This window comes from Canis lupus, chromosome 27 (genome assembly GCF_048164855.1).
Source record: "Canis lupus baileyi chromosome 27, mCanLup2.hap1, whole genome shotgun sequence".
Classification (NCBI taxonomy): Eukaryota; Metazoa; Chordata; class Mammalia; order Carnivora; family Canidae; genus Canis; species Canis lupus.
Window position 1 is genome coordinate 9697190 of NC_132864.1, and position 13968 is coordinate 9711157.

At 49.9% G+C, this 13968-nt stretch overlaps 1 protein-coding gene across 1 annotated transcript in view; it reads right to left on the minus strand.

Moving 5' to 3' along the window:
• The window catches only part of TMEM132C (transmembrane protein 132C), a 301608-nt gene extending 297237 nt beyond the window's left edge, over window positions 1–4371 (minus strand). The window contains exon 1 of the mRNA XM_072802147.1: window positions 4085–4371. Coding sequence (XP_072658248.1) covers window positions 4085–4169 — 85 coding nt within the window. The 5' untranslated portion in view covers window positions 4170–4371. The remainder of the gene's footprint in view (window positions 1–4084) is intronic.
• Between the last annotated feature and the right edge of the window lie 9597 nt (window positions 4372–13968).

The following is a 13968-nucleotide window of genomic DNA, read 5'->3' on the forward strand; positions in this document are numbered from 1 at the left end:
AATCTGACTTTTAAACAAAGTGGATTGCTGTAAAAAAATAGTTCTATCAATCAGACTTTCCATTTATTCCATTAATTCAGTAATACTCTCTTTTACTCCAATTAATATTACCAAAGACTCATTTTTATTAACCTTGCTCCTCATGACTATGGATGTATGAAATATCTAATGCATGCAGAGGCTTTATTTTAACCTCTGCTCACGGAGGTGCTAACTACTAATATAATTGAGAGTTCTGAGTTTTCTGCCTGACACTAGCCACTCTTGTCATTAAGCTAACTGTGAACAGTGTGATGAAGGAAGAAGAGCCAGAGGCCCAAGTGGCTAGTGGGGCACAGTGAGGAGGGAAAAGCAGTTGAATAGTCACCCCACCCAGGAGGCACTCCCAGGCTCAGCTTTGTAGCCATATGAACATGTGTACTCAAGGTTGACAGAGCACCCATACTCTTTTTTGTGTTTTTTTAAGATTTTATTTTATTTTTTTTAATTCATGAGAGACACAGACTGAGAGAGAGAGGCAGAGACACAGGCGGAGGGAGAAGCAGGCTCCATGCAGGGAGCCCGATGTGGGACTCGATCCCTGGTCCTCAGGATCACGCCCTGGGCTGAAGGCGGCGCTAAACCGCTGGGCCACTGGGGCTTCCCAAGCACCCTTACTCTTAAGGGAAGTTGGAAACTCTGCTTTATATGTGAATCTTCTCAATTTGGGGGAGCTCATTCACTTTTAAAAAATGACACCGTATGGACAAAACAATGCTTGTCTGTGTCTGCAGGTCATGAAGTTTACAAGCACAAGTCAGAAGCTGTGGCTACGGAGAAAAGAATTAAAACAAGCCCAGAGTCTGGTGGTTTAACAGAATGACTTCCAAGAAGCTGAAATCACTTCTAAGAAGCTTTAATGCAGCAGACTTTCAACTTGAGACAGGAATGGACATCCGTGTGCACTATGTCTACCAAGTGGGTGTGGGTGCTGTGTATGTAGGAAGGACAAAGCATGATCATCATTCTCTGGTGTCAGTATGCACCCTGGGTCACTCTCCACCCTACTTTCTACTCATGAAACCTGACATAGGCCCCAAATCCCTTATCAGAAACTCAACATCCCAAAGGTTTGCTTGTTTGATCTTCATTCACTTTGTGGCCAATGCTGATCTAAAGTGAAGTGAGGCTGCTTAGGGTCTTATCCTCCCTTATGTCCTTATACAGTTGGTGCAGAGTGGCCCATGTATGCAATGACAGGGTGCGACCATACCCAGCTTGGGGGTGTTACAATAGATGTACGTGATCCTTTGAGTCTAGCTAGCCAGCTATTCAAAGATTTCCATCATTCTCAGTCTTGAAGTACATCTGGCCCCAACAACTTCAGAATAGGTTGTTGTCCTGTGTGACCTTCCCAGGGGTCCCTCATGTCATGAACAACCATTAGTACACGCTGATGGCATCGCAGCCCACCAAGGCCCTTCTGCCGCTCCATATGCTGTCAGTCAATACCTCAACCTCTAACTGAAGGACACTTCACCTCACCTACCCAAGCCTTAAACCTTAGGTCTTAAATCCTAAATCTTTCAATGCCCTGGCTATTTATAGAACCTCCCAGGAACAATGACTCCACTCCAAGGCCTGAAGAATTGCAGAGCCTTAAATCCAACAGCTGAAAATAAACATACAATTGGTACTAAAAATTGATCAGTGGTTTCGAGGATCCTAGAAATCAGCACTTAAATCCTTAGGCAGGAAGAGTCTGAGGTGGCTTATTTATTTATTTATTTTAAAGACAGCACACATTTAAATGAGGGTCAGGAAACTTTCCTTTCTATAAGAAATCTCACGGAGTAAACATTTTCTTTGTGGAGGAATCAGAGGAGACATGTGGTGCCGGGTTTTTGGTCATGGGAAACAATGGAAAATATTTGCGAGAGGATGAGTTGTGGACCACAGGCCCCCAAACCACAAGGTGAAAACTGTTAGGCCAAAGTGAGGAGAGGAAACTGAAGGTGGCACTAAGCCAGGAAAGGGGTAGGGGTGGGACACTTCCATCCCCACCATCTTCATCACCCACAACCCTTGCTGTGTGAACAGCATCTTTAAAACAAAGTCCCCGTTCCACTTTCCAACCAAATTGCTGCTCCTAGCCTCTTCTACATGGCTGCTCTTCTAAATCACAGTTAAAATCCTCTAGACAGGGGAGAAAAAAAGGAATTTAATTAAGAGAGGCTCACAACTTACTTTAAAAGGAACATTCAAAGTTCTTGCCTGATTAAATCCTCTACAAAGGTGGGGAGAAAATCAGGAACTCTGACCCAGCCGTTGCTCACTTTAAAATGACACCACCTGGGGCACCGGCTGGCTCACTGGTTGAGCACCTGCCTTCAGCTCAGGCTGATCCTGAGGTCCTGAGATCGAGTCCCACATCAGGCTCCCCACAGGGAGCCCTGCTTCTCCCTCTGCCTGTGTCTCTGCCTCTCTCTGTGTTTCTCATGAATAAATAAGTAAAATCCTTAAAAAACAAGAATAATAAAATAAAAACAAAATAAAATGACACCACCTTGCTCTACAAAGCGTTTTCCATTCACCAAGTCTCTTTACCATCAAAGAGTCCCTGGGAAGTAATTTGGGGAAGGGATTTTTTTTTTTTTTATGGCCACTTTACATTTTGGGAAACTGAGTCTTACAAATGCTAGAACCCAGAGCTCAGAGCAGAATTAAAGCACCAGAAGCTTCCTGTTTGCTCTTTCAATTCGGCACCAAACTGGAAAGTGTCCCCATGTCTTTCAGCGCGCACACAAGCTGCTGCTACCTGGAGCTCCCCAAGAAAGGGGCGCTACTGCCAACAGCTTTTCTTGTCCAGTCGGTGCGCCTGAGAACCTGCAGCCGCGCGGAACGCCAATTCCTGGGACTCTCAGGCGGTGGATAAGGACTTGGGAAAACCATTGCTACTTTTTTCACCTCCAGTGGCAACTTGTCTCTCCCGACGCATCTGCAGCCCAGCCCGCGGAGCTTCTGGCGGGAGAGAGCCGGGAGGTCGGCGGCTGGACTCGGCTGGGCCCAAGCGGCGGCGCGGCGCGAAGGTGCAGGACGCGGGCGCCCCGCGGCTCCCCCGGACCCGGGACCCCCGCCCCGCGCGGCGCGGTTGGCGGGCGCAGGCGCCTCGGTCCTCCCCGGCGCCCGGCGCGCAGCCCGGCCCAGCCCGGCCCTGTGCGCGCAGCGGTCCCCGCCCGCCCGCGGCCCCGGCGCGCGAGCCCCACCACCGGGCCCCGCGGGGAAGGGCGCCTCAGGCCCCGGCCCCGGCCCCGGCCCCCGCCCCGCTCCCCGCGCCGCTCCGCCCGGGCGCCCGCACCCCCGCCCCGGCCCCCGCCCCGGCCCCCGCCCCGGCCCCCGCCCCGGCCGCGCCGCCGCAGCCGCCGCTACCCTCGCCGAGCCCGCTGCGCTCCGGGCGTTCCTCGCCGCAGCCTTCCCGGCCTCCCCAGCTCGCGGTCCCCCCATTGCCGAGATGAGGAGACTGAGGCGCGCGGCCTCCGGGGACCGCACTGCCGGGAGCCCGCCGCCGCGCCCACCCCCTTTCCGCACGCCCCGGGCACCCCGGCCGCAGCCGGGCTCCCCGCGAGCTGCGCTCTGAGCGCACGTCCCTCCGGGGGCCGAGGTCGCTTCCTCGGACCCCGCGGCCGGGGCGCAAAGGACCCGGTTCGCCCTCCCGGATCTCCAGCCCTGCCTGACCGGCCCGGGGGAGCAGAGGGGGCAAGGATGCCGGCTCCCCGCTGCACAGGGTGACTGCAGGGCATGGGTTAGGCCCGCGCGGAACTCGGGCGCGGGGGATACAGTGCCCCCCGCCACGCCCCCCAGCCCCGGAGAGCACCCCGAATCCCGAGACGTGGGACCTCTGAATTTGCCCCGATCCCAGGTAGGCGGCGCCCAACTGGGTCCTCCTGGCCAGGGCAGGGCCTCTCGGCGCCCCGGGCGCCAGCGCCAGGACCCGAGCCCTCCCCCTCCCCGCCCCGGGGCCCGCGACAGCCCCGCAACGGGCTCACTCTGACCGGGAAGTTCCCCGGCGCCAGCGCCGGCGGGACCGACGCCCGCCCCGCCTTACCTTTGCCCAGCAGCGCGCCCAGCACCAGGCTCAGCGCCCCGCACAGCGGCGCCACCGGCCCGGGGGCCGCGCCCTCGGAGCGCATCCTGCGTCCCGGCAGCTCAGGCCGCCCTCCGCCCGCCCGGGGCGCAGTGCCGGCCCGCGGGCCCCGCCGGCTGTCCCATGCCCCGGGGAGCCCCCCAGCTGCGAGTCGGCCGGCCCGGCTGCGGATCCGGGGGTCGCGCCCGCGCGGGCCGTGGCGCCGTGTGGCCGCTCCGGATCCCGCGGCAGCGCGCGCTCTGGCCCGGACAACTTTTCTCCAGCCACAGCCGCAGCCGCCGCCCGCCCCGCCCCCAGGGCCCGCCCCCGGCCCGCCCCCGGCCCGCCCCGGGCCCCTCCCCGGGCCCCTCCCCGGGCGGGAGCCGAGCCGGGCGGGAGCCGAGCCCGGAGCGCGGGAGGGGCGCGGGTGCGGGATGGCTGGGGGCGAGAGAGGCTGGGGCGCGGGCGCGGGCGCGGGCGCGGGCGCGGGCGCGGGCGGGGGCGGGGGGCGGGGGGCACGGCTCCGGGCGCTCGCCGACTCCGCTCCGCAGGTTCGCTGCCTCCCTTCCCCGCTCCCTGCGGCTCGCGTCCCGGAGGCTTCCGCGCGGGGACCCGCGACTCATGATGGAGCTGGACCCCCTCCCTCGCCACCTCCTGTGGCCGCGGCGGGGCGAGCGGTAGTCTGTCCCCGCACCGCGATTTCAGGTCATCCCCTGATTTTTTTTGTCTGGAGATCTGAGGACATCTGGAATTCACAGTCCCGTGCATCTGCTGCGGAAAGCTCAGATAGATGGATAGATCATTCGGCGGGGCCGGCAACGTGCAGAGCGGCCTAACGAGGGACACGGGCGGATAAAGGCGTGTGCACATCTGTGTGTGTCTGTGTGCGTGAGGCAGGAGAGCACAGCGGGATCTCTGAGCGGGGACTGGGACGCTGGGGTGCAGGCATATCCCTTTATGTGTCTGGGTCTCGCCTCCCTCCCCTGTGTTTTCACTAACTCTTCGGGGAGGAAATACCCTCTCCCCCAGCAGACCTGCTTCCGCAATAGCCTGGGAGATGTACACGCGCCCCCCAATGCCACCCCACTTCCAGATGCTCCCAGCTCACGCTCCTGCGCTGACCTCCTTCCTCGCGGGGACCCAAGCTGCTTGCCTGCGCCCTTACTGATGCTCCTGCCACATGGGCCACGCGGGGAGTCAGAACTATCTGAAGGCGAGACCCCAACTCCCTCTCCTGTCTGTGAGTAAGAGGCTGTGCCTTAGGAGCCCAGAAACTTCCGGGGGGGCACCCCTCCCCAGCTGCACCTGGTGGTCCCCTGAGGTTGGCGTCTGGGGTCTGGGCTCCTGGGAGACAAGAGTTCAGCAGCCCACTAATAACCACTTCTCACGGGGGCTGGCTTTGTCCAGCCTCTGGAAAGGAAGCCTACCTGTGCCATGTGTCATCATCCTACCTGGCCACTAGAGCCTGGAATGAATTTCAACTAAAAGAAAAAATAGTATTTGATGGAATGAAAAGGAACAACGAAAATCATCAGTGCAACCTCAAACCCATTTCTGGCGCCCCACCCCTGCCCAGTCACAGAGGAGCCGGGACCCAGCAGGAGGAGAGACCAGCCTTGTGGGGAGTAGGGGGAGGGTGAAGGCTTGGTGCACTCCCAGCTGGGGCCCCTTCCTTCTCCCAGCTGGCTGGCTGGGATTCTGGATAGAGCACTCACCCACTCACCCTCTTTCTCAGTCTGGTCCACTTGCCTGATGTGGGGAGAAGGCAAAGCAGCCAGGAAAGCAGGAAAACCAGCCAGGCCACTTCTGGGAGGCCTGGGTGGCAGAGACTTCATTTTTAAAGTGGATTATGCTGATAATTGCCCAATTCTTCAGCTCATTCAGCTAGTGTAGACAAACCTCGGGAAGCAGTCATAAAGTAGACTCGGGTTCCTAAAATGGAAAACACATCTCCTTCTTATTTTTATTCGTTAGCCTAAAGTCACTGGAGAAGAAATATTTTTCATTTAAATGTTTCTAGCCTCAGTGAGAAATACAACATATTATTCCTGACTGAAGGGTTGAGATCTGCTTCATCTTCTTTCCCTCATGTCTGATGATAGAAATAAAAAGCCCCTAATAATGCCCTCTACTCCCCTGCCCTTCTCATTTGTAAGTTTGTAATTTGCAACCCACCCTGTCCCTCCATGCATACACATAATTTCTTTTCTTTTGCCACAAGATATTGCCTACCACCGCAAAGCCAAATGCAGGAGGTGGTCCAGGACTCCATGGTGCAAATAATCAAGACAGAAAAAAAAAAAAGAAAAGAAAAACTGAACAAACCACAGAAAGGTACATAACAATTGAAGATGAGAAGAAAAACAAGAAGGTCCTCAGTCAGGGGAACCCACTTTACAGTACCATCAGTGTTCTGAAGGTCAGGTGCCCCTGAGACTGATGTCTCCAAGCACTGGCCGGCAAAAGCCTCCCTCCTGCTCCTTCAGGTGTGGACACAAGGGGGTCCAGGCAATGGGTGCTTCTTTTCTGCAAATCTGTTTAGGATCCCGTTTAATCTACCCTGTGACCTTCTAGATATCAAACAAATTTGCAGGCAAAACCAAACAAAGACAAGGGAGGATGTGGTCAAGTAACCCCTTTCTTAGGAATATCCCCCGAAATAGAGGCAAGAACTTACAGGCTCATGGGCTTACAGTTTCCTGTATTTATTATATTAAGGCATGTGTTATTTAACCCCCAAATCATTGATTCCTTAACTTAAATGACTTCCAGATGCTTTTCTGAATTTCATAACAAACATCAGAGACCACTAATCCCCTCAAAGGCTTTTGAGAAACTCCCTGTGGGCTGTGGGCACATGGAGACAATTGATGTGATTTATAGGACATAGGAGCTGATAGAGAGGAAGCCTGCTGCAAGCCTGCTGCCTTCACGCGTGCCTGGGGTCCCTAAGTCAGATGACTTCAGATTGCTTACATTCCACATTTTTAATACCGTGTAAAATGAGGGATGGAACTCATGAAGTTAGCTCACCTGTTTCTCATAAGGTGTGCCTCTGGATGGGGGACCTATAGGTATAATATTACCAAGAACAAGGAAAACAAGGGCTATGTGTTGGCCTCATGAGACAGCTATGGTTGTCTTACAGGTGTAATATGAAGTCCTTTGTATGAGGGAGAAGAAGGAAGGAAAGAAGGAAAGCAGGAAGGAAGGAAGGGAAGGAAGAAAGAAAGGGAAGGGAAAGGAAAGAGAAAGGAGGGATGGGGGGAGGGATGGAAGGAAGGAGGAAGGAAGGCATGTGTTTAGTCATCTGGGCTGGCATTTTTCTCAATGTTTTTGGGCCTCAACTCATTTAAGCCTCACTATAGCCCTGACGGGAGAATTCTTACTGTCCTTTGACATTTCATTCATTCAGTCAACAAATATTTATTGATTGTTCACCATTTGTCAGGCCCAGATATGGGGTTCTAGCATTGAACCAAACAGATGGAGGTCCTACACTCACAGATCTTGCATTCCAGGAGACAGACTCTAAAGAAATTCATCCTATAAGACAGCGATTTCTGGGAGAAGTGCTTTTCAGCCCGAGAAACCCAAAGCGCAAAGGCCAGGAGGTGGAAGAGCCAACGGTCCCATTTTCCTTCAGAAGGGTCACTGGCCTCATAGAGGCTTACAGTGGGAGGTAGACACAGGGTCCTGCTGTGAAGGCAGAAAGGAGCTGATGCTGCCTCCTGCAGGTGGAGGCAAAGGCCCTGCTGATGGATGGTGGGGGTGGCGAGAGGGCAGCAATTGTCGGGTTTTGGCCCAAGCAACTGGGTACCTAATATGCCTTTTAGAGAGGTAGGAAAGATGAGGAGGTGAGCATTTTTGGGGGTACTTTGGAGTGGAGGCGACTAAGGCTTGGGACAGGAGCTAAAGCCACACACCAGTAGATGACAGTGGCGGCGGTCCAGGTGAGCTCTCCATCTGGCCCAGAAATGGACTGTAACCCTCAACTCTGAGTTAAAATTGGTAAAATCCGTAAGCCTTGGATTCTCTCTTCCTTTGGCAGACTCCAGACCTGAACCTGGCTAAGATGGAGCAGGGTAGGAAGTAGAATATGGAAATAGCATGTCTTTCCTTCCTTCCTACATACACACCTGCCTTACATGGATCAGGATTCCAGCCTGGTGGCAACACTGGGGACCATTCACCATACACTCCTGTGCACTACACGCTCATTTATTTCTTGTCTATCTGCAACTTTCCCCAGCCCACATCAGCTCCTTTCTAGTCCTTCAACAAGTGTGTGCGCAAAGATAAACCCTGCTCAGTGAGTAGCTATCATGAAGCTATAGATTACTAGCCCCACTGTACCAATGGGGAAGCTGAGCCTCACACATTTTACCTTCAGCTCACTTTGCCTGTAAGAGTAAAACATGATGATCACAGTAATGGCAGTAACATGTATTACATGCTTGCTAATTGCCAAATAAACCTGTTAACAACCTATGGATATATACTTTATTATCCCATTTTACAGACAAGGAAGCTCATGTCACAGTGGTTATGTGGCTTGTTCAGTGTCACCCAGCTGGGAAGTGGTTGAACTGGGTTTGAATCTAGGCCATCTGGGATCATTCATTACACTGACCTGTGTTCAGATGCATGCTCATATCTGCACAGGTGTCTTGGTAACCTGTGTTAGGTCTTGCTTGCTAGACCTTTCTATTTTGAACAAACACTGAAAAATTATCCCTTTGTAACTTCCACTCAACCTAACAGATAAGCACCCCAATTCCTTGTGCTGCTTTGGCATCTATCTCTGCCTGAACTTAGCTTCTATGGAAATTAATTTCCTCTGAGAGGGAACATGGGCCCAGCCACCCCAACTAAGATGCAAGATGCACATGACTTTTGGCCCATGAGAACAACTTTAAGACTAATGCTCAGATGCCCACATTGACCCTTTTCCTGTATCCCTCCTGGTACCTACTACCTTCCCAGCCCTTGAGTAAAGACCCACAGAATGGATTTTTCTACCCATCACCTTTCTATTCGGGATTCAAGTTCAGCAAGTGGTTCTATATAAACTGAATAATAATGCTTCAGATTAAGTGACAAATGGAAGTAATCATACTGACATTTCCTTAACTGCATTTGTATCATGATTATCACCATCATAATCATCATCATCACCACTACCACTACCATCACCACCACCACCACCATCACCATCACCGCCGTCATCCTCACCATCACCGTCACCATCACCACCACCATCACTGTCAGCATCTCTAACACTTCCAGACCTTTTATGTCATGCTAGGCACTATTTTAAATACTTTGACAAGTACTCTGACTCATTTAACCCTCACAATAATCTCATGACGTTAATATTGTCATTAGCCCCATTTACAAACAAAGAAATTAAGACACATTTTAGGCAACTTATTCAATGTCATAGAGCTAGTAGTTGGTAGACCTGGGATTTGAATCCAATTACTCTGGCTAGAGAATCCCTGTAAACAATTGTCAGACCTTACTGTGCTTACATATCACCTTGGGAACTTGTTAAAATGTTGATTCTAATTCAGTAGATCAGGATGGGGGGCTTATGAGTGTGTTTCTAACAAGCCCGCAGGTCATCTTGAGGCTGTGCATCAGGGTACCAGCCTTTGAATAGCAATTCCCTAAATCATTACTCCACTATGCTCCCTATGTAATTATCCAAAGTCATATTATTCAAACTATTTTTATCTGAAAATGTCCCCAAAGTGAAACCCTTTCTTGTGTTTCAACACAGAGTAGTCATAGGCACATTCAGTGCATTGCATCATTCCAGAAGAAACACGAGATGGGAGAGTTTGTTATGGAGTCTATTAAGGACAGTTGCTTAATACACACCTCGCACTGAACTCAATATTCAGAGGGGATGAACATGGGAGCTGGCTTTTTTCAATGTGGCAGCTGCTCTATCACTGGGGTCCCTGGATGACCTCAATGAACAGAGTTCCCTGCCAATCAGCAGTGGTCAGCAAAAAATTGAACGAGACATGGATGTTTGTTGTTTTAAGCAATTGACATTTTGGAGTTGTTTGATGCTGTACCATAATATGACCTATACACCAGACACTCAAATTCATGCTTCACTCACTCAGCAATGTTCTTGTTCCTTGTGGATAATCAGATCTTGGTGGAGGAGGAAAACACTCTCCATGTCTCATCCTTCATTATTCCTATAAGTAATTGTTGAGTGATTAATATGGGTGGGCTTTGGGCTAGAAACCTGTCCTCAGAAAGTGTACCAAGGGAGATGGTATGCAAACACAGATGTCTTGAATGAACATCAGAAAACGGGCACAAATGAAATGTTACAAGAGCCCAGAGCAGATCAGAATGATTTAATCTATGGGATCTTACTTCTGTTCCCTGAGCAAACTTTGCTTATTCTCCCTACATAGACTTTGAACTTGATGTTTTCTCCCCGAGAGCCCTGTAATAATTTCTCTCTCCTTGTAAATGTCCCCCCGCCTCGGCAAAGTCTTTTTCCCACCCAGAACTCAGGGAGTGAGAAATAAATACTGTTGAACAAATTCTTAGCTACAGCTTTGGGGAAGTGATGTTCTATCATTGGCTGCAGGGATGGTGAGAGACTAAGGTTGGAGATGTGTAGGAAGCCTGACTGGCTCAGTCTGTAGGAGCTGGTGACTCTTGATCTCAGGGTTTGTGAGATGGAGACCCTCACTGGGTTAGAGCTTACTTAAAAATAAAGTATTTTTTTTAAAAAAGAGTAGAGATGGGCAAGACAAGAGGGCAGAGCCTTTGTGGAAGGAAGAACAAGACAGGAACGCAGGGCAGCCCATAAACAGGTATAGAAATTGTCACTTACATTCAGTCTCATAACTGCCATCCAGAAGACACAGATTAAATCAACTCCAGAGTCATAGGCACTGAGCTGCAGTGGGTCCAGCCATTCTATGATTTCAAGCTCTCCACCCCTAAATCTTTGGTTTTTTGTTTTCAATTTTATTGTCATTATTTGGTAAGAACGAAACTTGGAATTGTTAATAGGGAATAATTCAATTCAAACTCATCCAAACCACTGTGAGATGCAACCCACCATGTAAACGATGATATTAATGCCCCTTTTAAAGCCCCTCCTGGCCGCCTGTGATCAGCATCCTAAGCAATGGCATGGTTAACGATTCATTACAGACCTAGCCAGTGTCAGGGAAGGGGGCACACAGACAACTACTGTGACCAGCAGCTCTCAACCACCTTTCCCACATTCAAACAATCCAGGTACTACAGAAGGTTTGTAGCTAGACCCACTGCATTTGTTCTTGACTCCCCTTAAAACTCCCTGATGGCCTGTTAAAAAAGAGATTGAGCTTCAAATGGAAAACTGCCAAAACTGTGTTATTTTGGCAGTTGGAACAATGCAGTGCCAATTCCGTGAATTGATGTGAGGAGTAGCTCTGCTCCCTCCCGTGCGGGCAGGCTGCAAATGGTTCTAGAGTCAACAGTGCTCCCTGGCGGCGCTGACTGGCATTTTCTGCTGGCCGAGAAGCAAAGAAGAAAAGCTCCAATTTCCAGGTCTGAGCAAAGTGGTAAACAGATCATTAGTGTCATTAAGTCCAACAGTGTTTCACACAAATGAATGTCTTTCTTCTCAAGAGGCCATCCTGGTCACTACAGCTGCTCTGCCTCTGACTTGTGAGTGAAAGGTGTGATGCTTCCTGACCCATCTTCTGTAGGATTCCAGTAGATGGTTCTTCCCATAAAGCAGTTGCCCTCATGGAGCTCAAGAGATTGGCATTTGGTCTTTATGGAGAGTTCAAGAGATCAAAGTTTGGGCCAGCCAGACCCAGGAACAAGCCTGCCCAGGGGAAGGAGTGAGACCCTCTGTTTGTGTGACTGCTGCAGAAGGATTTAACATAAATCATATAGGTTGCCCTTGTATTTACTGATGGAGCTCAGAGGCCACGATTCATCACGGTTCAATTAGGGGAGCTGAACCACCATGACTAGGAAGCTTATTTCAGGAATGAGACCTTATATAATTGTGGGAGAAGCTCAAGAAATAAAAATCCAGAAGGGGGAGTTGGAGGATAAGCAAAAGTCACTAACCAGCTTTCCTGAAGGACTGACATGACTCAGGGAGAGCTAAGCTACCAGCCTATTTCAGGTGAACAGACTGGACCTTACAGAGAGGCCACAGAGGCAGGAGTGTCCAGCTTCTAGAGCAGGACAATGCAGAGGGAATGTTCAAAGAGGCCACAAAAGGGTTCAGCCTCTGCTGTGGCTAGGTAGATGCCTGCCAGAAAGACAGTGACACAGGTTACAGCTCCCAATTCTGAATAAAATACAAAGCTAAATCAAAAGGACAAATGAGCATAACAAACTTCCTGAAGGCACTGAAGAATGAAGGGAGGTAGACAGGCAGATTCCAGAAGGGAGCCGACACTTGGAAGAAGGAAAAGGCATGAAGAAACCTACCTGTTTCTATGGCTTCTGCCCCACCCCCACCCCCAAGGACAGGTCACTTTCATTGCTGCTTGGAAACGATAGATTTTCCTGTAGAAATCTGCTTTTTGTGGTCTGAAGACCAGAGGACAGAGTTTGGAACAATGACAGTCACTGGAAAGTAGGGAGTAGGAGTCTAAGAACAGATGGGGCCAGAAAGGAAGATCCCCAAATTCTGTGCATATAAGTTCTGCTCATATTTTTGGAAGACCCATGGACCACATAGACATGGAGAATAAAAGAACCTAACTGATTTGAGCGACAGCCCAAGAGACAGGTTTTAATCTGTCCAAGGTGATTGCCAGTCATAGTTAAAAAGTTAACACTTTTCTGAGGAATATAACAGAATCCAGAATCTTCACAGAATTCAGAATTCTCACAGCATAATGTTTTCAATGTACAGAAAACAATCCATAATTATTTGACATCCAAAATCCAGGAATATGTGGAAATAGAGCCTAAAACCCCCTCCTTTGGCCATCCCAGTGGTTTTCCTTAGTGTGCATTCCTTCATTAAATAACTATGTTTAAAGAATGTACTATAGTTCCTGTTTCTTGCATTGTTTCTTGGCTGAAACCAGGGAAGTAGAAAGTATTTTTGCATTCCTATTACTAAGAGAAAGCGATCAGAGGATCCAGAGGAAAAACTATCAGGTACATGCTTTCAAATAGAGGAATACGTTTTTAAGGCTCACATAAGCAAGTGAACCTCAGCTAAAACCCTGCCTTTTCCATCTTTTAACTGTAAAGGATCTTCCTCCTTTCCTGATGAGTCCCGGGTATTTGGTTAGAAGATGCAGATTCTTATATTCAGCAAAATAGAAACAATTTTTGCTTCCTGGAGCCCTAGGTCAGTGATTTAGCTGCTCAGCCTTATTTTTTTTTTAGTTGCTAAAATAAAATAAATTATTCCAATTACACTTACCTCCCAAGTTAGTGTACCTAACCCTGTTCAATACATTAAAGCAGAAGGGAACATTTGTTAACATCCACAAATGGTAAATTCAAGGATATAGGCAGCTTCAGGTATGGCTGAATCCAGGGTCAGTGACAGAACCACATATCTGACATCTATTCATCTACCGACTCTGTTTCTTTCTGTGTATTAGGCTCACTTCTCCTAAAAAGTATCTAGTCTCCCACAGCTACAATTTGCTCATCTATACCATTGAATTTGAACAATGCTATCACCATAGATTGGTAGTACAGATTATGACACATTATGTGTGACCAGCACATAGTTAGGGGTCAAAATCTTAATAGTGGAGGCTTAATCTTGACATTAATACTGCAGTTGTGGTGGTAGCAATCATATTCCAATAAGGGATGGATATTAGGGTAAAACATGTGTCTATTAT